Source organism: Dipodomys spectabilis, unplaced genomic scaffold (genome assembly GCF_019054845.1).
Source record: "Dipodomys spectabilis isolate Male_0828 unplaced genomic scaffold, ASM1905484v1 ptg000439l, whole genome shotgun sequence".
NCBI classification, from domain to species: Eukaryota; Metazoa; Chordata; class Mammalia; order Rodentia; family Heteromyidae; genus Dipodomys; species Dipodomys spectabilis.
This window is the reverse complement of record NW_024871116.1, coordinates 178,034-204,459: the sequence shown is the minus strand read 5'-3', so window position 1 is coordinate 204,459 and position 26,426 is coordinate 178,034. Positions and strand designations below refer to the sequence as shown.

At 57.5% G+C, this 26,426-nt stretch overlaps 2 protein-coding genes across 2 annotated transcripts; one reads left to right on the top strand and one right to left on the bottom strand.

The window, feature by feature from the left end:
• Positions 1-522: 522 nt before the first annotated feature.
• On the bottom strand, positions 523-20,758 carry Hps4 (HPS4 biogenesis of lysosomal organelles complex 3 subunit 2). The gene is made up of 15 exons (XM_042668499.1): positions 20,674-20,758; positions 19,986-20,101; positions 18,439-18,899; positions 16,454-16,544; positions 14,943-15,086; positions 12,391-12,498; positions 12,035-12,151; positions 10,880-10,974; positions 10,106-10,178; positions 7,568-7,604; positions 7,019-7,115; positions 5,961-6,654; positions 2,421-2,553; positions 1,991-2,099; positions 523-1,208 (listed from the first exon to the last, which is right to left on the bottom strand). Exons 3-15 carry the CDS (start codon positions 18,477-18,479, stop codon positions 1,037-1,039), a joined length of 1,911 nt encoding a protein of 636 aa, XP_042524433.1. The 5' UTR covers positions 18,480-18,899; positions 19,986-20,101; positions 20,674-20,758; the 3' UTR covers positions 523-1,036.
• Positions 20,759-20,862: 104 nt separating this feature from the next.
• Positions 20,863-26,413, top strand: Srrd (SRR1 domain containing). Its single transcript, XM_042668494.1, has 7 exons — positions 20,863-21,011; positions 22,686-22,726; positions 23,757-24,013; positions 24,112-24,210; positions 25,407-25,561; positions 25,913-25,958; positions 26,156-26,413. The coding sequence occupies exons 1-7, from the start codon at positions 20,863-20,865 to the stop codon at positions 26,396-26,398; spliced, it is 990 nt and encodes a 329-aa protein (XP_042524428.1). The 3' UTR covers positions 26,399-26,413.
• Positions 26,414-26,426: the final 13 nt, after the last annotated feature.

Below are 26,426 nucleotides of genomic sequence, written 5' to 3'. Positions count from 1 at the left end.
TGCTAATTAGAGATTAACCACTGATTTTCCTGCCCAGATTGGCTTTAAACTGTGACCCTCTGGATTTCAGCTTCCTGAGCTGGGAGGACTGTAGGTGTGAGCTACCAGCCTGGACAGCACAAGATGCCTGCCCCTGGCATCATCCAGACGACACAGAAGGTCAGAGCAACATGGTAACGGGTGCACGAGTCACCTCAACGGCCTAAGCACGCAAGTCCATGCCGACATTCTAAGCAGACACTCCAATGGCAGACTCGAGTGCCAGCCTGGGCCCCTGCAGTGCTGGAGGGCAGGTCTGGACGCAGCCCCCTCTGGGGCACAGGGAGTCGGGGGGGGGTGCACAGGGGCCCCAGGAGGCCTAGACCTTGCTTATGCCCTACGCTGTGAACAAGGCCACTGGCTGGGTGCTGTGGCTCACACCTGTAACCCTAGCTCCTCAGGCAGCTGAGACCTGTTGGATCACACACACACACACATGCACATGCACACATCACCAGGAATGCTAGGAACGATTCAGCCCTCTCCGGTGCTGCTTCCTTTATTCTTAGCCCTCCGCAACTTGTTTCAGGAAAACGACACCAGGCCGTAATGGAACACAGCTAGTAGGGTGCCTGGGGTGCCAGATGCCTGGCTAGATACCGCAGAGGCTGGGAAGTTCCCCCATGGGCCCCGAAACACGAGGCATGTAGCACGAGCTGCCGACCATGGAGGGCTTGGGGTCCCCCGTGGGACGGGGTGCTTGCCCAGCCCGCCCTCGCCCAAACCAGCACATCCTCAGGCCCTGCCTCAGGCCCTGCGCGCCCGCTCCCGGGCGCTGGGGAGCCCGAAGCTGGGGAGGCAGCTGGGGCTGACGGAGCTCGCACGGCCTGCGGGACAGGAGGCAGAGAGGTTCGAGCAGGCCCTGCAGGACCCGGGCACCACGTGCGACCCCCACACCCCACGGAACCCAGGCAGGGAGCTCTGCAGTGCACAGCGGCGGCGCCCTCTGGGCCGGGCCTTCCGGCGGGCCGGGGCCAGGGTGGGCGTCAGGGCCCCGTCAGAGCAGGTTCACTCCGTGCTTCAGCAGCTTCTGCCTGGCCTGGCCAGCGAGGCCAAAGGCGCCGTCCTGGGGGCTGGGGAAGCCCGAGCTGCGGGCCGGCGGCGCCAGCTGCTGGAAGTAGGTCTCCTGGGCAGGGCTGCAGCAGGCGTACACGGCCGTGGCGGCACTCCTGCGGGCAGGGTGACAAGGCCGGGAGGGACACCTGTTGTGTGCTGTGCCCAGCAGGGCACCGGCGCTGCCGCCGCGTTGGGGTTTCAGGACGCGGTGCCCACAGACACTGTCTTCAACACCCTGGGCCTAGGTGGCGTGTGGCGGGCCTGACCTGAAGCTGTCGGGGCTGGGTGGGGAGGGTCGTGGCCAGTCCCCCCTCCCCCTGGAGCAGCCCCATCCCCCACCACTCCGAGAGGTGCCACATCAGTCTCTGGAAAGCTGAGTCTGCTCCCCGCACAGGGTGATGGGGGGGGGGGGACCGGGGATGGACAATGACGACGTCTCCTGTGGACATGGAGGCTGAGGGAGGGAGGAGGGAGGGACGGCAGGGCACAGCGAAGCCCGGCCTCCTCGGGGAGCAGGGCGGGCTCGCTCCCTAACGACAGGAGGGCCGGTCCTGCTCCAGCTGCCGGGGACCCCTGGGGCCATGGCAAGGTCTGGAGGGCCTGACTCAGATCTGCCACTGGCTTGGGTGCCGACACAGCCCCGCCGCCGCCTGGCTGCACCTAGCACCGTGGGGGCAGGCACAGGCACCGCTTCCAGAGGACTAACCGCAGGAAGAATCCCGGAGCCGTCCAGCAACCTGGCACTGGTGTGCAGTGGACCCGTGTGTCATGCGGCGGCCACAGCCGGGCTTCGGCGGAGCTGGTGGCAAGGGGACTGCCGGCCTGCCAGGGCGCAGCTCCGCCCTGGGACCTGGGGTGACAGAGCGGGGGGGGGGGGGGGGGGGGCGCGGCTCACCTGGCAGTCATCTCGTACAGTGTGGGCAGCCAGGCAAAGTCAGAGTGCATCAGGCTGACGGCCTGCAGGAAGCGGCGGTCCACGGGGGTGGGCCCCAGCAGCAGGTTCGCTTCCAGGAGGAAACAGAGCCGGTGAGCAGCTGAGCCCAGCCGCCCTTCCCTCCCTTCCTAAGCCCAGCCCAGGTGCCTGGAAAGCAGGCAGAGCCGCCCTGGCCAGGAGCCCATAGGGCTCTGTGGGCATCTTAGAGTTCTGGGGCAGACCCCACAGGCATCTGAGCACGCGTGAATGCCTCTCGGACCACTAAGGAGACAGCCCACCAGCACCAGCCGGTCCATCTGACCCCGCCTGGGGCCAGAAAACCTGGGGCTCCCTCCACTGGCTTCTAGAAGGCACTCCTGGCGCTCTGCACTGGCCAGTGCCCGCTCCTCACCCATCAACACGCCCTGCACGCGGTCGTAGTGCACGAAGCTGTGCGTGCGGCTGGCGGGGCCCGCGTCCTCTCTGGGCAGTGTCTCCTGCAGGTGGACTTCCAGCCCGTTCAGGGACGCCAGGCTGCCATGGTACTGCAGAGGGCACAGCAGCGGGTCAGCAGGCTGCCTGCCGCTCGCCAGGGACCTACTTCACAGCTGAGCACCCAGACAACACCGCAGTGCGCCGGGGCACAGTTCTGTGCTGTTCCGCCCGTGGGGACAGAACACTAGCTTCAACCTACAGTTCCACCCAGGTGGACAGATGCTAGCTCACACCCCAGGTCCCGACACGTTTACGTCAACATCGCGTGGCAGAAAAGCAAAAGGAGGAAGCGGAGACGGCACGTGAGGCAGAGAAGCTAGCCGCCCACTGTGGGCGCGGACAGGAAAACCAGCTCCCACCAGGCACCTGAGGCCACACGCCTGTGCTTCCAGAACCTTCCCAGAGACAAGTGCAGATAAGCTGAGAACACGCTTGTGTCATTCGTACGTGACAGAGGTGGTGCAGGCCATCAGTAGGGATGGACACTCGCTTTTTACCCGCCTGGCAGGCTGGGCTGCTTTTCTGGTCCGTGAGCACCCCCAGCACGCCTCTCTAGAGCGGCATGGTACTCCCTGAGTTCTGCTGGGAGCCTTGCTGGGGACATGGCGCCATCTCTGCAGGTGGCTGCTCCGGGGGCTCCAGGTGAGGCCAGCCTGCCGGAGCTTCCTACACAGATGCCCAGGCAACCGCCTGGGTTAGCCAACGTGCTACCCAAGGCCGGCTTTCCAGTCAGGCAGTGGAAATGGTCATCCCTGCAGGTCATGTCAGGTGACGGCGCGCGGGAGCATGGCGCTGCAGCTGCTGTGGGGGTGGCGGCCGGAGGAAGCCACTGGGCTTGTGACCAGGCCCTGGAGGCACATTCCCCCCCTGTAAATACCTCAGAAACGGCAGCATTCCCTGGCTTACCGTTTTTTGTTAGGGTCAGGGTCAGACTGGCCTGCGGCTCAACAAGCATCTGCCTCAGCTCCCCACTGCGGGGACTGCCATGGAAAGGCACCCCCCTACCCCACGTCCTGCCAAGACTCTTTCTCAATGCCCGAGCCCTGCATGGGCGCAGGCCGGCCCTGGCTGCACCTCACGCTGCCCCCACCCGCACCCCTCGGCTCAGGAGCCTCCCGTGCGACCAGCTGTGTGTACGTGTGAGCTCACGTGTGCGTGCACAAGCATGCGGTGTGCACATGTGAACCCGCGTGTGCGTGCACAAGCACCACTGGAAGCCCGTGAATGGCACCCGCCCCGTCCGGCCTGCTGCAGAGGGAGAATGGACTCAGAGTAGGCCAGAATGAGCCCGTTCTCCCAGGCACCGAGCCTGGCCTCCAGAATCTTGGGTCTTAACTCGTACTCCAGACAAAACTGCTTAGCCGTGAAGAGGAATGGCCCTTGAGCACACAGTACTGAAAGCAAGTGCATTCGCAGACCACCTCCACGTGGCTGGGGAGAAGGAGTCTGTGAGCTTCTGTGGGTGCTTGTGGGGTGCTCCTGGGCCCAGCCACAGCCCCCCCAGCACAGTGGGCCACGGGGCAGAGCAGAAATACCACTTTCTGGGTCTCTGTGAGGAATGGGACCCCAGAACATCCCTAGAAAGGACAGCAACACAAGGACCCTGATCCTGACGTCTGGTCCACCCTCCCTGGCAAGGGCCCTGGGCGGTGCACAGCCCGCCAGATGGAGAAAGCAGGCCAAAGACCCGCCTTCCACATCACCTCCTGAGGCCTCTCCCCCACTGCCCGGTCAGCACATGTCCCAGGGCAGCAGCAGCCGACCTGCTGGCCAGGGTCAGAGGTCAGGGGATCCCCTGGGGCTCCGGCAGACCTTACAACAGCCACTGCGCTGATCCCAGCCAAGCCTCCCACTCCCTCAGCCCACTGGACCCTGACCATCCTGGCTGCTGCTCCGCATGACCTGGGGTGCTGGGCCCCTCCCAGGGCGTGCGCTCCAGAAGCCTGCAGCAGGGACGGCCTTAGAAAGCAGCAGGACTTCCAGGAAGCTGATCAAGGATGTGCTAGGCGGATGAAGGTGGAAAGGCAGGAGCATACCTCTCCCATGGCACCACAAGGTTTTGCGCTGCTGAACCGAGCAGTCCCTTCTCCTGCTCTTCAGACAGGGCAGCCGGCACCCATGTGCACTCCAGGCCCACGCCTGCTTCACACGAGCCTCCAGCCCCACACGCCCACACGCCACACCAGTCTCTGGCCCACATGCCCACTGCACATGGGAGCCCCTGGCGCCCATGCCCACTGCACACATGAGCTCACAGATGCTGTCACAGCAGCATGTGGGCCACACACTGAGTCCCGGGGGCCGGGCTGGCACAGGGGGACATGCACGTTGGGTCTGCGCCTGCCAGCTTCCACTACAGCCAGGCCGAGCTTTTGTACTGGGGACAGGTGCAGAGCTCCTCCCACAGCTGTCCCAGGGTAGGGGCCAGGTGACAGGCGCACAGCTGGATTTAAGCCATCTAGACGCTGGCCTTCAGCACACACTATGCCTAACAGGACCAGGGAAACTGAAGCCTGAGGCTGTAACCAGAACCCCAGAACCCCGCTGTCATCAGTCGGGTGGACAACCATCCCTTCTGACAGTGATTTCACCGAGAGCCAGAACAACGCAGCTGGGTGCTTGGGGCCTGTGGGAAGGGGACAGAGACCAGCGCCACTCCCTGCTTCCCTGCTTCCGGCACGGACAGGCCCTGCAGCCTCCCCTCCGCCCCCCACACTCCAAGGTGACCCGCTGGTCTATGGAAGCCACAGCCCTCCACGCCAATAAGACCGGCTTCAAATAACATGGATTAAGGAGAAAAACAAGCCAGCCCCAGGACAGCCTATGCCCTGCAGCAACTGCAACCCGCTGTTCCTGCGCGGCTCCTGCCAGTGAGGCAAGGCTGTTACCATAGCAACTCCATCCTCAGCGCGGCCCGGCCTGGAGAAGGTCAGTGTGCAGGGAAGGGCTGGAGAGGCTTCAGAGCCGTCTGGAGCCCATGGGGATGTTAGATGGCTCCAGGCCACAGCCCTGCGATGCTGGCCACAGAGGGGAGAGGGACTGCCACTGGGCTGTGGCACACTGCCACAGAGCACATTCCAGCAGAGACGGCAGCCAGCACTGCCCTGGCAGGGAACCGAGGCAGCCTAATGGCCGTGCGGCATCTGGAATGGGATCCCAGAGCCACCCTATTGACCAGGAAGCAGAGGCCTAGAGAGGCGTACTGCAGGCCAGGCCACTCAGCTGGAGAATGAAGCAAGACTCTGTCCCAGCATCTCCCTCCTTCCAGGCCCACGCCTCATAACCTGCAGGAGGCGGGAGAACAGAGACCAACACCTGGCTGCTTTGCACCAGCCCTGCAGAAACACGAGGCTCTAGCCAGGCTGTGCCACAGGTCCAAGGTTGAGCCAGCCTGTCCTCATGTCTAGGAGGCAAGAGAGGCTGCACAGAGGCCAGGAGAGGGGTTGGGGACACTCACCACCTCCTCGATGGCCACATCGTCTCTGAGCAGTGGCTCCTCGGCCAGCAGGGACAGCGCCAGCCCCTTGACGCTGTGAGTGTACAGGGCCATTGGCACGAGGCTCACGTGGGACCCTGCTGGGGTCAGGCTAGGGTCACCTGTGTCTGCAGAGGCTGAGCTGCATGGGGGACCAGGGGCTGCGGAAAGTTCATTTTCTGTCTGCCCTCCCCTGGGGGAAGGGTCTTGGCCATGGGCACCAGGAGGGCCTGGAGACTGCTCCCGGGCTCCGTTCTGGGTGAGTGGCTCAGGTGGTGTGGGACACAGATGGCAGGTGCCGGCAGTGTCCTCGGGAGGCTCGAGTGCAGGGCCGCCGCAGGTGTGCACGCAGTTCTCGCTGCACGGACCTCTGCCTGGGCTGCCCTCAGACGGAAGGGCACCGCAACCCGGAGCTTCTGCATCACACACTGCAGACAAGCCCCGCTCCCCCTGTAGGGATCCACGGCCAGGGTCCCGTTTCCAGGCAGTGCTGTGCAGCCCAGGGCCAGGCAAGCGGCCCTCCTCCTCCCCGCCATCTGGCCACGCTCCATGGGGGGATGCGGGCCCGGAGGTGGCGGTGGACGCCACATGCCTGATGGCGACTTCTCCAGAGGCAGAGGTGCTTCGGGGAGGATGTGGCTCTAAGCCCTCCTGGAGTCTGGCTGGCGAAGGAGAGCTGGCAAACAGACAAGGAAGGGAGGTCAGCCGCTGCAGGACGCTCCTCCGGGGAGAAAGGGAAGGCACAGTGCCGGGGATGAGCGCGCACAGTGCTGCCTCACTGGAGCGAAGGCCCCAGGGCTTTGCCTCCCACGGCAGCAGCCCTCCCAGCACACGCGCACTACTGCCATGTAGCAGAGGGAACTAGAGGGCCTGCTGGCAGCCTCTCGCCCGAGGAAGCAGAGGCCTAGGGAGAAGCCCCCTCAGCCCTGACGACCCCACAAGCTGCAGGTGCTGCCTTGCGGACAGGAAGCGAGGGGGGACTGAGGTCCAGGACTGAGGGCGCGCTGGCACAGCCCGGGCCTGCTCACCCACCCACCTACCTGGCTGTCCGCTGCACTGCAAACTCACGGAGGCTGGCAGCCTCCTTTTCGGTCAGGAAAACCGGGGTGATCCGGACGCCGGGGGGCAATGCTACTCCTGGAATTGCAAAGCAACATGGGCAGGGCTAGCCGCTGGGCCCCAGAGAACAGAGGGCCATGCTCAGCCCAGCGCTGGGAGGACGGGGAGACTCAGCGCCAGAACCTTGAATGGCACTCAGTAAAAAAGCCAGACCTGAGCTAGGAAAAAAGGGACCAGCCCACTCGGCCCCACCTGTGGACACGGCCACACCCTGCAGCATGTGGCTGCTCCCTGTTCTTCCCAGCCCAGCCCGGCCCCTGGAACTGCTCTGCACAGCGCCACGTTGGGGGATGTGAACGCAGGAGGCGGGAGGGTGTGGCAGCATCAAGTCTGGCAATTAGGAATCCAACGGGTGATGCCCTCCCAGGCAGGGGAGACACACCCGAGCCCTGCCAGCCATCAGCTGGCTCGGCCCTCGCCAGGCAGCATGACAGAGCCGCTCTCCAAGGCCACCCGCATCACGCACTCACCCGCCTCCTGCGGGGCGGCTCCGGCTGCAGGCGGGTTCTGCAAACAAGCACACACACACACACAGGCACCAGCTGGCACTGGGCACCATGATCTGAACTTGACCCAAACACCATGGTTCTGCTCACAGGACTCAGCCACAACCAGGGAGCTTGTCCCAACCCCAGGGAGCAATGCTCCCCAAGCTGCTGGCTCCTAGCGGCGGGAGAGGCAGAGCCTACCCACCTGGCCTGTCTTGAGCTTGGGTGCAGACCTGTGCGGCCTTCTCCCTTTGGGAAGCTCCAGTGGCCACACATACACCTGCCCCGGGATCCCCCGCTGGGGCACCGCCTGACTCCCACAGGACCAGGCCCCTCATGGCTGGACCCCATTTCTCACTCATTCTGCTTTATGGCCAAGGGAAAAAAGAAACTTTACCACCATTTGTAGGCTCCCAAGGGGCCTACCAGAACCAACCACAACACAGAAAACCACTCTCCCATTCCCAGGCCTTTTTTTCTCAACCATTTCAAGAAGCCACACTTTCGTTACTACTAGACATCTACTCCTCCAGGCCAAAGTTTTGTTTTGTCTGTGTATTAGTCCTAGAGCTTCAATTCTAGGCCTGGGTGCTGTCCCTGAGCTTCTTTTGTGCTCAAGGCTAGCACTCTACAACTTGCGCCACAGCTCTACTTACAGCTTTTTTGGTGTTTAATTAAAGACAAGCGTCTCACTGACTTTCCTGCCACGGCTGAATATGAACCAGCATCCTGAGACCTCAGCCTCCTGAGTAGCTAGGATAATAGGTGTAAGCCACCAGCATTCACCACTCCTTAAAAAAATTTTTTTTTTTTTTGTGGTCGTGGGGCTTGAACTCTGGGCCTGGGCGTTGTCCCTCAGCTCTTCAGCTCAAGGCGAGCGCTCTACCACTTGAGCTACAGCGCCACTTCCGGTTTTCTGATGGTTTATTGGAGATAGGAGTCTCACGGTCTCTCCTGCCCGGGCTGGCTTTGAACCGCGATCCTCAGATCTCAGCCTCCTGAGTAGCTAGGATTACAGGCGTGAGCCACCAGCGCCTGGCTTCCTTAAAATTTAAAAAAAAATAATATTCAACTGCAAACTATGATGTTGTTCATGTGAATGCTTTTCTCTTTTCTGTCTGCCTTTTTGTACTTTCGAAACATGTGAGTGGTAACACTTCTGCCCAAAGCAACAACGTGCAACAGACTCCCCAGAATATCCCTGGCTACTCTTTTGCCACTGAGCTATAGTGACAGCCCATCTGCAGAGGTTTTGGTGGTCCTGTGGTTTGAAGTCAAACATGTGAGCCATGTTCCCAGTCCTTTTGCACTGTTTTTATGTTGTTTTTTCTGAGATGGGGTATTGCCTTCTGCCCTAGGTGGCCTACAGTTTACACTTTCTGCCACAGCTGGAAAGAAGGGTGTGTACCACCTTGCCCAGCCCTTCGAAGGGGCCTTGCATACTTGCTGCCCAGGCTGGACTTGAACCACAATCCTGCACATCTCTGTCTCCCAAGTAGGTATATAATCTCAGTCTACCCAGCCCCTGGCCTTGGCCCCACACATGCTTATTAGCAGGTCCATGAAGTGTTCCCTGTGGGCAGCTGGCGCACAGTCCAGTGCTTGCCAAGCCTACCCTGCACAGCTGTTTATCTGACTTAGCAGGTTTGAAGCTACATCTTTTCCGGCAGTCAGTATTGTCTTAGTGGAGATTTCCAGTGAGAGGAAAGGGGACCCGAAAGGCCGTCCTGCCAGACCCCACCAGCAGGGGGCGAAGAGACTTCACCTGCAGGACAAAGCTGTGTGGCATGCAACCACACAGCCTCACAACGCTGCAGAGGCAAAGCAGTGGGTGAAACAGGTAGGGAGCCCTGTCTTCAAGCTCTGCCCTGCCCATGTGCCAGAAAAACATGACCTCTCAGGCCAGCATGTGGCTCACACCTGTACTTGCAACAACTCAGGCAGAGAGAATTGAAGCACAAGGTCAGCCTAGGCGAAAAGTTAGCATGACCTTATCTCAAAACACAAGCTGGGAAGTGGCATTGTGGCTCCAAGTGGTAGAGCGCTAGCCTTGAACAAAAGAGCTCAGGCACAGCACCCAGGCCCCGAGTTCAAGCCCCAGGACTGACAAAAAAAAAACACAACAAAGCAAACAAAAACAATAAACAAGCTGGGTACCGTGGCATTTACTGTAATCTCAGCTGCATGAGAAGCATGCATTCAAGGATCTGGAGAAGAATGTGCCACCCCATCTGAAACGTAAGGTAAAGCAAAAGGCCTGGGGGAGTGGCTGGGCAACGGTGCACCTGCCTAGCGAACGTGAGGCCCTGACGTCAACCCTTAGAGCCACCAAAGAAACCACGGCGTCCCAGGGTGGAAATGCACCCGGCCCGAAGCAGCAGTTACCCAGCCCAAGGAAATACGCTTCCATCTTGCCTGGGAGTGCAGTAAGACCCCGCGGGCAGATGAGGGTGCCGACAAGGTTTGGGAGACATGTTCCCACCATGCCCAGCACGTGCTCTGTGACTGGCGCGCGGGTACCTGGTTCCCAGGTGTGGACTGGCGAAGCAGGACCTTGGCGGTGAGGGAGGGTGGAAGCTGGGTGCTCACGGTCCTAGGGATCAGAAACAAGGACAACTCCATGAACAGGGGACCTCCAAGCTTAAAAGGAGGGGGGGGTGGCTATTTCTGCTATCAAGAGGCCCTGGCTGCTTCCAGTTCCAGCTGGCACAGGCTCATAGGAGGCCCTTGACAGTCCCTGTGGACAGTTCCCAGGCCCAAACCCCTTAGCCAGGCTGGACCAACAGGGGACTGCCTATGAATATCTTTCCAGGGACAACGCTGAGTGCACACACACACACACACACACACACACACACACACACACACACACACACACACACACACGGCGGAAACCCCAGCATCTTCAGGGCCTATCCTCGTGATGCCAAAGAGCTGCAGCAGCTCACTTTCACAGGGCAGTGGGAGGCCGACGGAAGGTGCCCCATGCAGGCTTGCTAGCCCTCTGCTCATGTGCTGCCGCTGGCATTTGTACATGGACGCTCTGAGAACTACAAGGTCCCTCTTCTACCCCAGCCCACTCCAATATGACAACTTCTGGTACCTTCTGTGCCCTAAGCCATGACTGTGGCCAAACAGCCTGCACGCACAGTAGCCAGTAGCCAGTACTGCACACAGTAGCCAGACACTGAACCCCAGCCCGGCCCCACCATCCCGGCATCTACAAGCAAGCAGCCAGAGGCTGAGCTGCAGCCCCCAAGTCCTGCCCCTCCCAGCCCCTGCGGCATGACTCACAGCCCCCGGTAGAGGACACAGCCGGCCAGGATGTGAGGTGCGCGCTGGCAGGTCTGCAGAATGAGTGTGGCCTTCAGTAACAGCAGGGGCTCTACCTGTGCAGGGAGAGTGCAGAGCCCCATGGGCACGCTCAGAAAAGGGGTGGTGGTCCTGCCCACAGGCAGCTCCCCACCCCAAACCTGGAGTGAGGAGAAGGCGTCCCACAGCACGACCATCAGGACATAGCCAAGTGCCAGATTCTTGGCACAAAGGCCTGTGAATGTGGCATCCGGCTACTCTCTGGGGACAAAGCAGATGGCCTAGAGCACCGGCTGTCAGCGCTGACAGGAGAGGGCAGCAGAGGGGGAGAGAACGCCCACACCAAGGCCCTGGGGGTGGGGGAACCACTGCCCTCTGCAGCCCAGTCCCCAGGGGCACAGCAGGTGGAACCAGCATGTACACAGGTCCCACAGCCCAGAAACGCCAGCCTGCTCCAGCCTTCCACTGGGTCTCATGAGGAGTCACAAGACTCTAAAGCTGAACACAAGCACCTGCACCCCATCGGGAGCTCTGCTGGGCCACCAGCGCTCAGTGTAGGAGGAACAGAGCCCCAGAGCGCCTGCCTGGTGCGAAGTTCCATTTACTCCCTTCTCCTGGCCTCGACAGAGTGCAGCCCCACCAGCCCCCCTCAACGGCCTCCGCTATAGTCACTGTCACCAGACTCTCCCAACAGGACAGGAGTGGAGAGTCCTTGGCTGGCCTAGCAGAGTTGTGCCCTGCACACCAGTCACACACTGCTTACGAGTGAGACGAGGAGTGTGTGCCCATGGCACACATGGCAGCCGCACGGGCAGCGTCACTGAGGGCCAGTGTGAGCACAACGCCTCAGACAAGCCCTTCCGGGCCCTCTTAGAGACTGCCAACCTGAGAGCCAGCTAGACAGATGGCGCCCCAGGAGGGCAGAGGACAGGAGTGGCGTAGCTCAACCTGCAGAGGCGGCCTAGTGGCCCCTTTCCTAAATGGTGGCTTGGTGGCGCTTGAGACGCAGCCTCCTGCTGCCCAGCAAAGCAGCTCTGGAGGCCATGCTTGCCTCGTCCTCAATCCCCAAGCTGCGGGGATGCCACGCTCGTACGCAGCTCCGCCCCGGCACAGCACGGGCGCAGAGGCAGGGGTCACCTTGGTCTGGTCGAGGTTCCAGAGAGAGTCAAATATCTTATGCAGCTCCGTGGTGTTGCTCAGGACTCGCTCAATGAAGGCGTCCCACTGCGCGGCCAGCTCCTCCCTCGATCGCGTCTGCAACACCAACAGCCCAGGGTGGCACCTGGCATCTGGGGGCACAGACTTTGGCAAAGGGGCTCCCGAAGGCATTCCTCACTTGGGAAGACAGCCCTGCAGGAAGCCTGTCCTTATCCCCACGCGGGTCACGCCCGGCTCCCACCGGTGTCCCACCTTTGCTGGGGAAAGGCCGCTGCCTCCCGGCCATGCCGGCTTGCTAAACAGGCCCACAGGACCCTGCACCACAGCACACATACCTTGTAAGCCAGGGCCACGGGGCCAGTGTAGAAATGAAAGAAGCCAATGAGCTGGTCCAAAAAACGCCTGCAGCTGCTGTCGGGAAGCTCCACGGCACAGCCCAGAGCCTGATGAGGGGACACGGGAGGACAGGTGCTTCTCTTGCTGAGAGCAGGCCCAGCACCCCAGCCTCTGCAGATGCCAGGAGCCCACCAAAACCCATCTGAGCCCGGGCCTCCTGCAGTCGCACTGCTGTCCCCAGAGAACAGGTTCTGTCTATCCCTCTACCCGGGCCAACCTGCTCATTCCCCAGGTCACCCTCTCCTGCAGGACTCCTCCATGATGCCTGGTCCACAGACCACGGCCAACACTGGCCTCTGTGTACCGTGTGGGCTGGATAATGCATGTGTAAGTGAGGTTTCATCAAACTGTGCACAGCCAGAGAAGGCACTGCGGGCAGCTGCTGAGTAAACCACCAGATCTAACCTCCCAGGGTAGAGCCTAGGGCCCTCATTACAAATGGCAAATACTTGCAGAGGTAGAGAGTGAGCTCTGGCAAACCCTCAGAATCTGCCCTAAGGGAACCAGCAGACATAACAAAAGCACACAGCCCTGCTGCCTGACCAGAGGACAGGACTGTGCTCACTGACACCAGCCACACAGGAAGCATCCCCTTCCCCCAGCCGGCCTGTGGCCGAAGACAGATCCAATCACCAACCCACCAGCTTGCAGGGGTGGGGAGCTTTTTTTCTGCCATTTGGATATTTATAACATCATCACCGACCATACAAAATTATCAGTACAGGCAGATGGCTGTGGGCAGAGAAGCAAACGGTCTGTCCTTGTCCCGTTATGTACAAATGATTTCCAAGGCCACACGCGGCGGCACACAGGCAGACGTGCCCCACCCCTGGCAGAAACCCACCGCTGAGTGCACAGAGCAAAGGCAAAGGAGGCAAAGGAGGGAGAGCTTTCCTGGAAACAACCAAGACCAGAGGACTTCTACTACTGGATTCAAGAAAATGGTAAGGCCACAAGAATGAAGGCACTGCAGAGCTCACACAGAGCCTTCCAGACCAGGGAGGAGCTCAGGCCCTAAACCCATCTGGCCAGTGACAAACAGCATCCACAGGCTGGGGATGCGGCTTAGTGGTAGAGTGCTCACCTAGCATGCATGAGACCCTGTGTTTGATTCCCTTGCACCACATAAAAAAACAAATGAAGTTGGGCTGGGAAGGTGGCTCAGTGGTAGAGCGCTTGCCTTGTATGCCTGAGGCCCTGGGTTCGATTCCTCAGCACCACATAATCAAAAAGAAAAAAGCCGGAAGTGGCGCTGTGGCTCAAGTGGTAGAGCGCTAGCCTTGAGCTGAAGAGCTGAGGGACAGCGCCCAGGCCCAGAGTTCAGGCCCCAGACCGGACCCAAAATAAATAAATAAATAAAGTTTTAAAAAGAAAATATTGTTAAAAAATAATAAACCGCATTAACAAGGCCAGGGGACGGTTATCCATATCAGTACTGGCAAAACCAGTGCACACTCATAAATATTAATCCAAATTTGATCTAGGACCTAGATTTATTTACCTATTTTTGGGGGGGGGGGGGGCGGGTAGGTTGCGGGGCTTAAACTCTGGGCCTGGGCGCTGTCCCTCAGCTCTTCAGCTCAAGGCGAGCATTCTACCTCTTGAGCCACAGAGCCACTTCCCGTTTTCTAGTGGTTTATTGGAGATCAGAGTCTCACGGACTTTCCTGCCCAGGCTGGCTTTGAATCGTGATCCTCAGATCTCAGCCTCCTAAGTAGCTAGGATTACAGGTGTGAGCCACCAGTGCCTGGCCATTTACCTATTTTTTTAATTAATTTATGGTGCAAGTGGTCCTGGGGCTTGACCTCAAGGTCTTGGCACTGTCCCTGAACTTTTGTGCTCAAGGCTAGTGCTCTACCACTTTGAGCCACAGCATCATTTCCATCTGTTTAGTAGTTCATTGGAGATAGTCTCTCATGGATTTTCCTTCCCAGACTAACTTTGGACCTTGATTCTCAGATCTCAGCCTCCTGAATAGCTAGGATTACAGGTGTGAGCCATTGACACTTGACCCTATGACTCAGACTGAAAACAAAAACTATACAAATGATAAAAGCAGTGACACTGATTAAGATGCATTGTGTCCATAAACTGCTTTGTTGCAATGGCAACTTCTTCATACAACTACTTAAAGATAATAAAGATATGTTTTTAAAAAAAAACTACACAACTTTTACTGAAACAACAACAAAAAGAAGAGCCAAGTGGTAGGCATGGTTCCTTAGGACACAGAGAGCACTGAACACAAAACACGGGTTACACAGCACTAATGTCAAAAATGTCTGCTCACCAAAGAAAAGCAAGCTGCTGAGTGTAGCTTGCTTACATGCTTGAGGCCCTACCACCGAATAAAGAAAAGAGATGTCCACAGGCGGAGCGGGGCATCCCATGACACCGCACCTGTACAGTGTCACAGCCCTGTGGGCAACAGTCCAAATGTGGGCCCACAGACCACCCCAACACCTGGCACCTGTCCTACCCGCTCACTCACCCACAGGTAATCTCCGTGAACCCTGATGGCAAACTTGAGCTTGCGCAGGTGGATGAGGGCGGGGGCGGAGCCGGAGATGTGGGAGACGCAGCGCACCACGCCCGCAATCTGGCCACACAGCAGCTCCTGCTGTTCCAGCAGTGTCTGCAGGGAGAGGGATGGTTTCCAGACACAGGTCCTGAACAAACAGAAGCCACAGGCCAAATCTAGCCTGTTGCTGTGTTTATAAGGCCCAGGAGGCAGGAATAAAAAAAATCCCAGTAAGAATACATAGTGGAGCCCACGCCTCAACCTCCCACCTCAGGCCTTCTGTGGGCTTGCCAAGCCTGGCGGGACCTCCACCATGAGCACCGGACATGACTGTACATGGCTCCGTGCTGCGACGGCGAGGGGCACATGCCTGGGCACCACAGGAGCCATGCACAGAGGGACCAGGCATCTGGGCTAATCCCAGCCATCACACGGGGGGGGGGGGGGGGGGGGGGGGGGGGGGGCAGAGAAGGAGGGCACCTAGATTCCTAACACATCCCAGCCTTCTTGGAGCCACTGAACAGCCAGCTGTGACGTAACGTGACGCCACAGCGAGGCCATGGGTCACCTTCCTGAAAGACTGCAACTGTAGCCCGGCCACAGCGCTGGCCCACAGCTAACTGCACGGGATCAGAAGATAGGAAATGATGCCACAACTCCATGGAACTGGAGGGGGGGGAGAGGGAAGGGGAGGGGATGGTGAGGACTGTTATAAAGGGATGTAAGTATAAAACAACCAAGTAGAAAATGTAGAGAATATTGTTTGGACTCAGATTAGAAAAGACAAAGAACAAGTAGGGGAAAGAAGGAGGGAGGGACCCAGAGATGGGAGCGGGCCAAGAGACCCAATTCATCTTAAGATAACAGGGCAAAATTAACACACAGTTCATGTGTGGCGGTCTTTACAGTCCTTTTCCATTACTGGATACACATTGATAAGATACCCCAAAGTTCTGAGTCTGTTTCAAATTACTCCAGAAGACAGCACAGGGGTGTGTGTGTGTGGAGGGGGTGTTTCCTGTCAAGTTGGTGACGTGCTGTAAGTGCTGAAGCTAGGTATGGCTTATTCTCCTCAGTACCTTAGTGTATGTTTCAAAGAACCCTTTTTAAAACAAGCTGATCAAAACTTCATATGGCAGGGGCTGGGAAGGTGGCTCAGTGGTAGAGAACTTGCCTTGCATGCCTGAGGCCCTGGGTTTGATTCCTCAGCACCACATAAGCAAAAAAGAATAAAAGCTGGAAGAGGCGCTGTGGCTCAAGTGGTAGAGTGCAAGTGCCCAGGCCCAGAGTTCAGGCCTCACGACCGGACCCAAAAAAAAAAAAAAGCTTCATGTGGCAGAAGAGCTGGACAAGGGGGAGGGGGCAGGACTTAAGAGGAAGCCAAGAAGCAAGCTCTGGCCTCAGCACAGCAAAGCAGGGTAGAGCACCTGGTACAGCTAAGTCCAGCTGCCCAGTGTAAATCTTAGCCTGCTGCAGCTTACCTGAGATGGATAAAAATAGCAAATACCAGCTCTGGTTGGGTCGCCTTCCTCCTTTACCTTGGAGCCATCATAAAGAAGAAAATAATTCCACCTGGCAAGAGAGCAGAATGGAGCCATGATCCCTGAGCCAAGGACAGCAGCCTCACCCCGCAGGGCTCCGGGTGCGAGCCTCCTGGAGGGCTGGGAGAGAAACCGGGAGCCACCACTAGACAACCCGGCTCCGTAGTGCAGGAGAGGCAGATGGAAAGCCCGCCTCTTCCGGCTGCAGGAGAAATGTCGGAACGTCAACTTCGCCTCGCAGCTGCGTGGCCTGGTGTGCGTCCCTCAGCTCTGATAAGGAGGGCGGCCACCCGTCAGCTGTGCTCCTCGCAGCTGCTGGCACTGGGGGTGCCGCACCTGCCATCCAGCAGGAACCCCTGCTCTCATGTGGCCCTTCATGGAGGGCAATGGGCTCTGCTGTCTGTCCAGGCACACTGGGGTTCAAACATGAGCCCCCAAAAGGCCCTGCCCCTGGAGCCCCACCTCCAGCCACACATGCGATGTCAATGAAGGGTACTGAGTCAATAGTGGGGAGGGGGGGAGATGGGTTTTTCAGAGTTTACAGGGAAACACCAAACTCTTCTCTGAACATCAAGACCTTTCTAGGCTCTAAGCATCACTCAGACAGGCTTCTCAGCGAGCCCTCGCTTCCCTTGGCCAGCACTGTGTTTCCTAGAGGAATCTTCCTCCTGACTTCCCTCCTTTGTTTCTCAAGACCTTTTCACCTTATTGTTTGAGACCGGGGCTCACTGTATTTCCAGGCTGCCTCAAATTCTCCATCCTGCTACCTCCACCTCCCAGGTGCTGGGACTGATTACAGGCATGCACCACTACATCTACCTTCCTAGACTTCTTACAGGCCACACTCCGGTACAATGATAATCACTAATACTCAGTTTCTCGTTAAATATATTCCATTTCACTCTCCAAAAGCATAAGGCTCAGGCAGCAGCATACAGTAGGGGTAGGGAGACAGCACTGGGACCACTCTGTCACTGGCATCATGTTCAAGTGGATTTGTGCCCTGCCCACCCCTCCCACCTCAGCTTCCTAGTGACAAGCACCACCTCCAGCAGGATCCACTTCCTCAAAGTCTAAGGCCAGAGGTGCAACTCATTGTACGGCCAGGCACATGTAAAGGGCTCCCCTCCCTTCCCTCTTCCCCCTTCCTAGTTCCTAGGGGAAGCCCCTGCGCCCTTCTAGGCAGGCAAAAGAAGACCGGCTGACTTGCATCTATAAAGTCAGTCACTAAGCCCTGCTGAGTCTAGTCTATGGCACCTTCTCTGGTGATGTAGAAGTTAACCAGGAGAAAGGATTGGCCCATGTGAGGATGAGCAGGGAGCAGAGTCTCAGGCAGCTCAGGCAGGCATTGCTAGACTGGCCTAACTTCTTCCTGCAGTGTAATCATCCCCTGAAAGAAGTCTGGGCAAAGGGGACCAAGCCCAGGCTTGCAAGGTTGCTGCACCGGCTCTGGAGTGGCGTAGTGCCCATACTCCGTGGGACTGCTCCAAGGAAAATGGCTGACCGGCTTTCTTTCTCTCTCCTTCCTTCCTCCCCTCCCACCTCCTCTTGATCTTTCTTACGCTGTACCAGTCCTGGGGCTTGAACTGAGGGCCTATGAGCTCTCCCTGAACTTTGGTGCTCAAGGCTGGCACTCTGTCATTTGAGCCACAGTTCCATTTCTGACTTTTTGGTAGTTAATTAGAAGTTAAGAGTCTCACAGACTTCCCTGTCCAGGCTAGCTTTAAACCAAGATCCTTTAATAAAATCATGACAACTTGCCTGAGGATTACTGTTATTTCCCAGTTCTGTTTTGAGACAAACTAGCCTCACACTTAAGATCTTCCTGCCTTTACCTTAGTGCAGAGATTACTGGCGTGCAGCCCCACGCGAATGACCCATCCAGCAGCCAGGGAGAGCTACCCACCAGGGGCCCTGCTACTCACCAAGAGGCCGACTTTGTCCCTGCAGAGGTGGAGGTGGCCATCTACCCTCAGGCCAGCTTCATCCTCTTCACCTCTTCTGCTTTCTCTTCCACCCAGCCGGATCCCCAAACCAGAGGATGTGGGCGTGGCAGCTTTGTTGTTTTCTGTTAACCACTGCCACTTGCAGGCTTTCCATTCAGCATGAAAGTGCTATTTCCCTTCTGTGCGAGCATATTAGAACTCAGGGAGGGAATGGACTAGACCCACTGGAGAAGTCAAATGCACCAGTTGAGATTTAGGAGTTTCAGCATGGCTGCCCACATGCTGATCCCAAGCTCCTCTCCCGGAGAACCCCACAGGAGAAAGGCAGACTAGGCAGAAGCGGCTTTCTGATAGGATTCTGAACTTGTCTAGTTCAAAGACATCTCCAAGGTTCTTTCAAAGGTTCTGACATTTCCAGTTCAAATATAAGTGCCTTGGCTCTGAAGTAAACACAAAGAACAGACTATTTCAGAAACCCACAAAATACCATGTGATCCCAGCAGGATTAAGTAAAGGCTATGTCTCAGAGGAGCTTTCTATAATGGTGTAAATTGTTCTAAAATTTTTAAAAGGGCAGCAGAAACTTCAAACTATGTTCCTTTGTTCCTTCAACAGTTATAGTAAGTACGTGACCAGAAAATGAAATTATTATGTGGAAAAGAACTGGGTAAAAAGGTCAGGTTCCAGTAAAGTGGCCAGTAAAGTAGCAACAATGGGACCCAAAGTAATTGTCGCTTGACGGCTCAAAAATAATCTGGAGGGGGCTGGGAAGGTGGCTTCATGGTAGAGTGCTTGCCTTGAAGGCATAAGGCCCTCGGTTCAATTCCTCAGCATCACATAAGCAGAAAAAGCTGGAAGTGGCGCTGTGGCTCAAGTGGTAGAGCACTAGCCTTGAGCTGAAGAGCTGAGGGACAGCACCCAGGCCCAGAGTTCAGGCCCCACAACAGGAAAAAAAAAAAATAATCTGGACACCCAGAACTTCAGAGCTGAGCAAATTTTCAAAAAGCAGAAACTTGGGTGCTGATGGATCATGCTAGTAGACTTAGCTCAAGAGGCTGAGGTCTGGGGGAAATCACAATTTAAAGCCAGCCAGTCTGTAAGACTCAATCTCCAATTAATCAACAACAAAAATCCAGGCTAGAAGTGCAGCTCTAGTGCCAGCAGAGCAAGTATAAGGTCTAGAGCTCTTATTATTTTTTGTTTTATTCTGGGATTGAGGCTTGAACTCAGGGCCTACGCACTGTCCCTCAACTTTTTTGCTCATGGGCTGGTGCTCCATTTGAGCTCCAGCTCTACTTCTGGCTTTTTCGTGGTTAATTGGAAGTAAGAGTCTCATAGACTTTACAGCCCCAGGCTGGCTCCCAGAATTTCGATCCTCACACCTGAGCCAAGAGCCAGGGGCACCCAGCCCTAAAGAAAGCTTTCAAAAACCACAAGAGGGACAACTCAGCGTTAGCATGGAATTTCGTGTCAGAAGGGGACTAATCCTCCTACGTGGAATTTTCCCAGTCAATAAAGATAGCTACCTTGACAGCCCTGGAAGGGAACTGCAGAGACAAGAGTTGCAGTTCCGGGCGGTAAGGCCATCCACCCGCTCGCCGAAAAGCCTCCCTGGGACCGCCACTCATTGGTCTGGATAAATCTGCAGGAAAACAAGGTTTAATCCTCCCTCGGGTGACAACCCGATCTGTATTCCTACTGCCATCCACTCCACAGGAGCGTCCTCAAGGGGCAGACGGTTCTGCTGCGGGGCAGGGAGGGCCTGGGTGCACTCTGAGGCTCCCCAACCCCTCGGTCTGTCCTCAGCTCTGGCTCCCGGGCGATGCCCCGCTCCCCGGCCACGCTCGCTGCACGCTGAGCAACGCGTCCGGGCACCCGTGGGGAAGGAGGCGTCTCAGGCCCCGGATGCCCAAGGCCCGCGGCCCCGTCCCGCCTGCCGGCCCCACCTTTAACTCGAGGGCCGGGAGGGGATCCGGGCGGGGCTAGGAGAGGCTCGGGCAGGCCAGGACGCGACAGCCACCCACCCGGGGGGCGGCCCAGGCAAAGGGGAGCGCGCGGGCCGGGGGCTGGGCGGCGGCGGCGGCGGGAAGGGGCGGGCGCGGCCCCCGGGCCTCCGCGTCCAGGCCCGGGGCAGGCGGGTCCCGCCCGCGGCGTCCCCGAGCCCCCCCCCGACACCCCCCGGAACAGCCTGGCAGCGACGACGGGCCTCCGGACCTGGAGCTCGGGCGGCGCCGCGACGCCCGCGCGGTCCGCGAGCGCGGGGCCGAAGCCGGAGGTCGGAGGTCACGCGCAGTCCCGCCCCCCTGGGGGGGGGGCCTCGGAGAGCCGGCGCAGGGCGATGACGCCAGGCCGCGCCGTTTCCCCGCCCCCCGCGACGGCGCGGCCTGGGGACGTCAGAGGCCGATGGCGGCGGCGGCCGAGCCGGACGCCTGGCGGGCGGTGGCTCCGCGGGGGCGGCCTCGCTCGGCGGCGCGGCGGCGGAGGGCCGCGGAAGCCGGAGGAGGCGCGGAGGCGGACTGCGGAGCCGTGCTTCGGCGCCTCGGGGAGGCCGAGTGAGTGCGGGCGGGGAGAGGGGCGGCGCCGAGCCTCGGGCCCCCGCGGGCGGCGGGGCCGGGCCGCAGGCCGGCTGTGCGGCTCCACGGAGGTGGCGAGCGCCTCGCGGGCCCGGGCTGCCGCTCCCCGCTGTGGCAGGGGGAGCTGGGGAGGGGAACACGAGCATCGCACGGTCCGCCGACGGAAACCGAGCCCTGGCGCCAGCGCGCTCGCTGCCGAGCCCCGAAGTCGGTTCATCGGGATCGTCCACCCCGAAGGGCCGTGTGAGCACGTGGCTACTGACCGCCGCCCGGGGCCTGGCTCACGCAAGCCAAAGGGATCCGACTACGGTAAAGTGTGGAACCGGATGTCAGACGCAGGCCCGGCTTCCCATTCTGGACTTTTCATCCATTCTCCACAAAGGAAGCACCCCGTCAGTGTTACCTAGACTGTCGTTATGTTGAATTCTTACCTTTATTTCCCTGCAGTTCGAGTCAAGCTCATTACATGAACAGCTTTAGCTGGGCACCTGTAGTTCACGCCTGTAATCCTAGCTACTTAAGAGGTGGAGATCTGAGAATCACTGTTGGAAGCCAGGACTAGAAAGCCAGTCAGAGTCTTATCACCACTGAATTACCAAATAAGCCAGAAGTGGAGCTGTGGCCTGAGTGGTTGATGCTAGCCTTGAGCAAAAGCAGCTCAGGGACAGCATCCAGGCCCTTAGTTCAAGCCCCAGGACACTAGTTGACATCAGATCAGATGTCTGCAGGACCTCCCCAAGGGGAAGGAATTAGCTTCTTTATGGGCTCCTCATCTCTGGAAGTAGAATCATGAGGCGGTGATGACCCAAGGGTCACCTGTAGAAAGGAATTCCTGGCTCACCCAGAAAAGGCAACTCTCCACATTCCCTTGACATTAGTATTTCCCACCCAGAGCTCCCATGGGCTGTAGTCACCACTGCACTGGACAAAGGATGCCCAGCACTTTGCTATGCAGACGTGAGTTTCCAGAGCCCTCCCATGGATATTGGACTCCTTTACCCCCTTAAGAATGTGGGCAGCCTCTGAGCCTCCTGGACACTGCCCGAGTTCAAATCCTGTTCGACTCAATTCGCTGCTGAGTTTGTTTTGCTCTGGACTTGTGGAAATCAGTCGACTTGAATAAAGAAAGCCCAAACCCTTCATTTTGTTTCTCGTTTTGCTTTTCTCTAGAATTGTTGTATTTTGTCTCAGGCCAGGATTCAGACTCTTGACACTCTACCACCTGAGCCATGCCTCCAGCCCCTCTTCGAATTATTTCTAACAACCAAAAGTCATTTTTAGTACCTGCTATGTGTGCCATATTAATCCACTTAACGTGCCCTGTCACTGCATGGTAGGTACAGTGCTTCCCTCATTCTGGTGAGGAAACTGAGGCTAGAAAGTCCGGATCCTAAACCACCCTTGACTCTGCGGGTTTTGTGCACTAGTGAGGCCCTGTTAAACCAGACCCATCCGTGGGAACCCAGGGCCTCCTGCAGAAGGCCCTTTCTGACTCCTCAAGAGTAGCCATGCTCATGTACTTCCTCCCGTCATGCAGGAAGGGCGAGCCCTGTGTCAGGTGGTACATCATGCCATTCTCAGGCTCTCAACTGGTGGTGGGCAGGGCAGCTGTGAAACGAGTGGGAGATGATCTTGCTATGTTTTTCTCCACAGGAATGAGCTGCTTGTCTCTGATTTCTGGAGTTCAGCAGTAGGTGGGTGCTGCCTGGCTGAGGGCATGGGAGGGAGGAGGGCCTGGATATATAGGTGGAGAAAGGAGTACTGTCTTCATCTAAGAACACCATGCTTCACTGCATGTGCTTTGGTTCTGAGGCTGATTCCTGGCCCTGAACTAAAGCTGACCCAATAGCCCACCTGTGGAGTGGGGGTCATGGCATGCATACACCCTAGTGTAATTTTGTGAATGAAATGAGGTTACATGCTTACAACAGTGTTTGCCTGCTACAGAGGCAAGAAATGCTGTCATTGTTTCTGCTAAAACTTTCCTCTGGCCACTTTTCCCTGAGTGGACTTTTCTTGTGTTTGTAGAGTATTTAGCATGCAGAGAACACACTTTAGTCCTCCTTTCTGTTGAAAAGGCATTTCCCTTTTAGTTATGAATAATTGCTGTGAGCTACCTTTTGCACAAAGCTTTTGCCAAGCTTAGTGTGATCTATCCGAATTTATTGCCACTGGTGAAAGGATTAAGTGAACGTTGGTGACTTTTCATCTATCATCTTACTGTCTTCCAAAAAGGATTCTCTGATCAGTAAGGAGCCATTTTCTTTTTGCTTTAATTTTGTAAGCCTATATCCGTCATACTAGGAAGAGAAATTTTGGAGATTGGGATAGAAGACAGATTGGCTACTTTGAGAAAATCCAAACCTCACCATTGGAATGTATGGGATTTTTTGTTTTTTATACAGATTTGTTCATCTAAATTTCAGAATCAGTACAATGAAAAGAGGAACAAGAGAACCTATGTGTGTATGAGATGATTTAGTGTTGTTTGTTCTTGAAGCACATATTTCTTGCGTGATTGAGTTCTCTATTCTTATCAAAGACATTTCAGAGCCTAGTCTACAAGTACTAGGAGTGTTATTAAATGACTTAACATCTAAGATTGGTTTTAAATGGAAACTGAGGCTGGGGCTGCACTCTGGGCCTGTGGCCCTCTTTGCTGGGTGATTGGCTCCTGGGGTTAGAATGCACCCTCTGAATGTCTCTGGGAACCTGCTTTTTCAGAACCCATTATCCAGTGTCTTACAAAGCAGCTGCAACAAAAGGCACCAGTGGGGAACCTTCCGGAAACCCTTGAAAGCCTGTGTCTTCACTCACCACCAGCCGACTCAGACAGGGCAGCTGGCTGCCACCCAGGAGGGAGCCTGGCCTCAGGTGCCTGCCTGGTGCAGTGTGTTTGCTATGGGCTGGGGAACTTCGCCTCCTGCATCACAGCCCGCACACAGCTGGTGTTTCTGCTCCTCCTGCTGGAACGGTGCCAGGTAAACCTGGCCTCCCCCTCTCCCCTCCTCCCCTGGACATGCAAACTGTGCAAGCATGGATGCTCGGGCAGAAGTTAACTCTTTTTTTCCCCCTCCAGATCCCTAGACATCACTGCTGGGTCTATGACCCTCTGTTCAGCCAGCTTGAAACTTCGGTTCTGACCACCCTCGGAGTAGCAGTTCTCAGTGAGAATGAGGTGTGTGGCTTTAAAAAAGCGGGGAGTGGAGGAGCTGCAGCAGATCAGGCTGATGATCCTGGGTCTGTGGGACAGGCCTGCCTGGAGCTGGGGCTGCTCCTCTCCCCTGCTCACCTACCCACCCATGCCCTGGCAGACCTGCCCAGTCCACCTACGTGACAGCATGTGCTGTCCCTGTCAGGAAGACACATTTGTACAGCTTGAAGCTGGGTGTATTGAGTGCACAGTCCGTGGGAGGAGACTTCAGAAATCCCGCTCTGTTGCACAGCCTGGGAGCCTGAATCAGGTCTTTGGGGTTGGGATGGGGCCTGGCCTAGGGCAGGTGTTACGGAGTGAAACAGGCCCAGGCATGGCTGTCTCAGCAGACACCTGGGAGCCGGGCCTCCGTCCTGGGCTCCTCACACCAAGGTCCCTAAGCTGGTCCTGTGACGTGAGTGACTCCACTGAGCTGTCACTCCTCACAAGTCTGCCATTCTGTTCATCCTGGCTCGTTTTAGACGTTGTTTAACCCAGGCTAGCCTCACACTTGCAAGCCCCCCTGCCTCAGCCTCCCAAGTGCTGGGATTACAGGCAGGCACCTCCATACCCAGTATACCATCAGATTCCTATCCCATGGGCACAGAGCTTAGGGTGATGAAATGAAGCCAGTAAGGCCATCAGGGAACACATTGTCACTGCAGAGCACGGGGCCCGTCACAGCAAGCCACGTTGACAGTGAGGGAGCCGGTGTGAGCCAAGGTGGGAGAGTTTGGGGGTCAGAGCAGAAGTCTGCCAGAGGGACAGCACCGCATGCCGACCTCAGGATGAGCGGAGAGTGGGGCAGGCCCTGCCAGGAGTGGGCCACTCAGGAAGGGTGGCACTGCCCCCCAGGGAGCTCCCGGAGGTGACCTGGCTGTGCCAGGGTTTGGCAGGAAGTGGCTACAAGGGGGCCACCACCACTGCCACCACAGTGCCCCCCCCATCCTTGCCCAAGAAGCTCTTGGGTCAGTGGGAGCGTGGTGCTCAGGACAGGCACTGACTGTTTTGGCCCTGTGTAACTGCACAGCTGTCACATGCATATGTGACTGATAAGGGCTCTTCCACAGCCCAGTTTTGACTTTGTCCCACCTGACATCCCCCATCTCAGCCCTGCCCCTGCTCTGCCCTTGCTGTGAGGAGCCAGGGGTGAGGCTCACAGCTGTTCCTGCTGCACCCAGGAAGGCAAGCGGAGCGTGCGTGGAGAGCCTACCATCTTCTACATGCCACACTGTGGGACAGCGCTGTACAACAACCTTTTATGGAGCAACTGGTCGGTAGACGCCCTTTCCAAGATGGTGGTCATTGGGAACAGCTTCACAGGCCTCGGGGAAAGGTGAGCTGGGTGTGCAGGCCCTATCCCCCAAGGGCCCAACTGCTGCCCACCCAGAAATGTGAAGGGTTCTACCTTGGGTTGCGAGATCTGTTCACAAGTCCTTTCTCCCTGCTCTTGGACAGGCTAAAGTTTGCAACAGCTGTTGCATTTCTTAGCATACAGGGCTTTAGTGTTGAACCACATTCTCTACCCTTTAGCCACCCTACAACTGTCCTCTCCCCCTCCTTCCCTCTCTCCCTCCTTCTCTCCACTCCCTCTCTTCCCCTCCCCCCCATCTCCCCAAACCCTGGCTAGATCAGGTCATCTACCTTTCACACCCTCACTCCTCCTGATGGTGTTTATTATTTCTAGGATGCTTACAAGGGTTCTGCAGAAGAGTTACCCGTATGTGGCAAAGGTAGGCACTGAAGGAAGGTTGGGAAAAGGGTGTGGGGGCGGGAAGCGAGACCACTCCCACAGGCCATCCCTGTGTTCCTGAAGCCAGGAAATCTCAGTGCCCTCTCCGTATCACGTGTACCACCCCATGGCCCTTAGAGCTTCCAATTCACAGCAGAAAAAGACCCTCATTCTTTCTGCTTGGACTTGTATACTCAGGTCCTGGAGGCCCTGGAGGAGCTGCAGCTTCCACACACCCCACGGTATGCAGATACCTTTAACGACACCTCTGTGCATTGGTTCCCTATGCCAAGGCTGGAGCAACTCCCTGGGCACCTGTGGGCCTCTCGGGAGGAGCCTGATTACCAGGACTGTGAGGACCTGGAGATCATCAGGAAGAAGCCTGTCTGTCCTGCGGCTGCCAGCCCAAACCCTGGTGCCACAACACAGGGGCCATGCTGAGAAGGGCTGTGCACAGGGCCACATGCCT

Coding starts and splice junctions, on each gene's coding strand:
- Hps4 (XM_042668499.1), bottom strand. CDS start 18,479: ATGGCCACCTCCACCTCTGCAGGGACAAAGTCGGCCTCTTG. Junction 10,975..12,034: donor GGAACCTCGACCAGACCAAG/GTGACCCCTGCC, acceptor CTCCCTGCACAG/GTAGAGCCCCTGCTGTTACT. Junction 7,116..7,567: donor AGCCGCCCCGCAGGAGGCGG/GTGAGTGCGTGA, acceptor TTGCAATTCCAG/GAGTAGCATTGCCCCCCGGC.
- Srrd (XM_042668494.1), top strand. CDS start 20,863: ATGGCGGCGGCGGCCGAGCCGGACGCCTGGCGGGCGGTGGCTCCGCGG. Junction 21,012..22,685: donor CGGCGCCTCGGGGAGGCCGA/GTGAGTGCGGGC, acceptor TTTTCTCCACAG/GAATGAGCTGCTTGTCTCTG. Junction 24,211..25,406: donor CAGTTCTCAGTGAGAATGAG/GTGTGTGGCTTT, acceptor TGCTGCACCCAG/GAAGGCAAGCGGAGCGTGCG.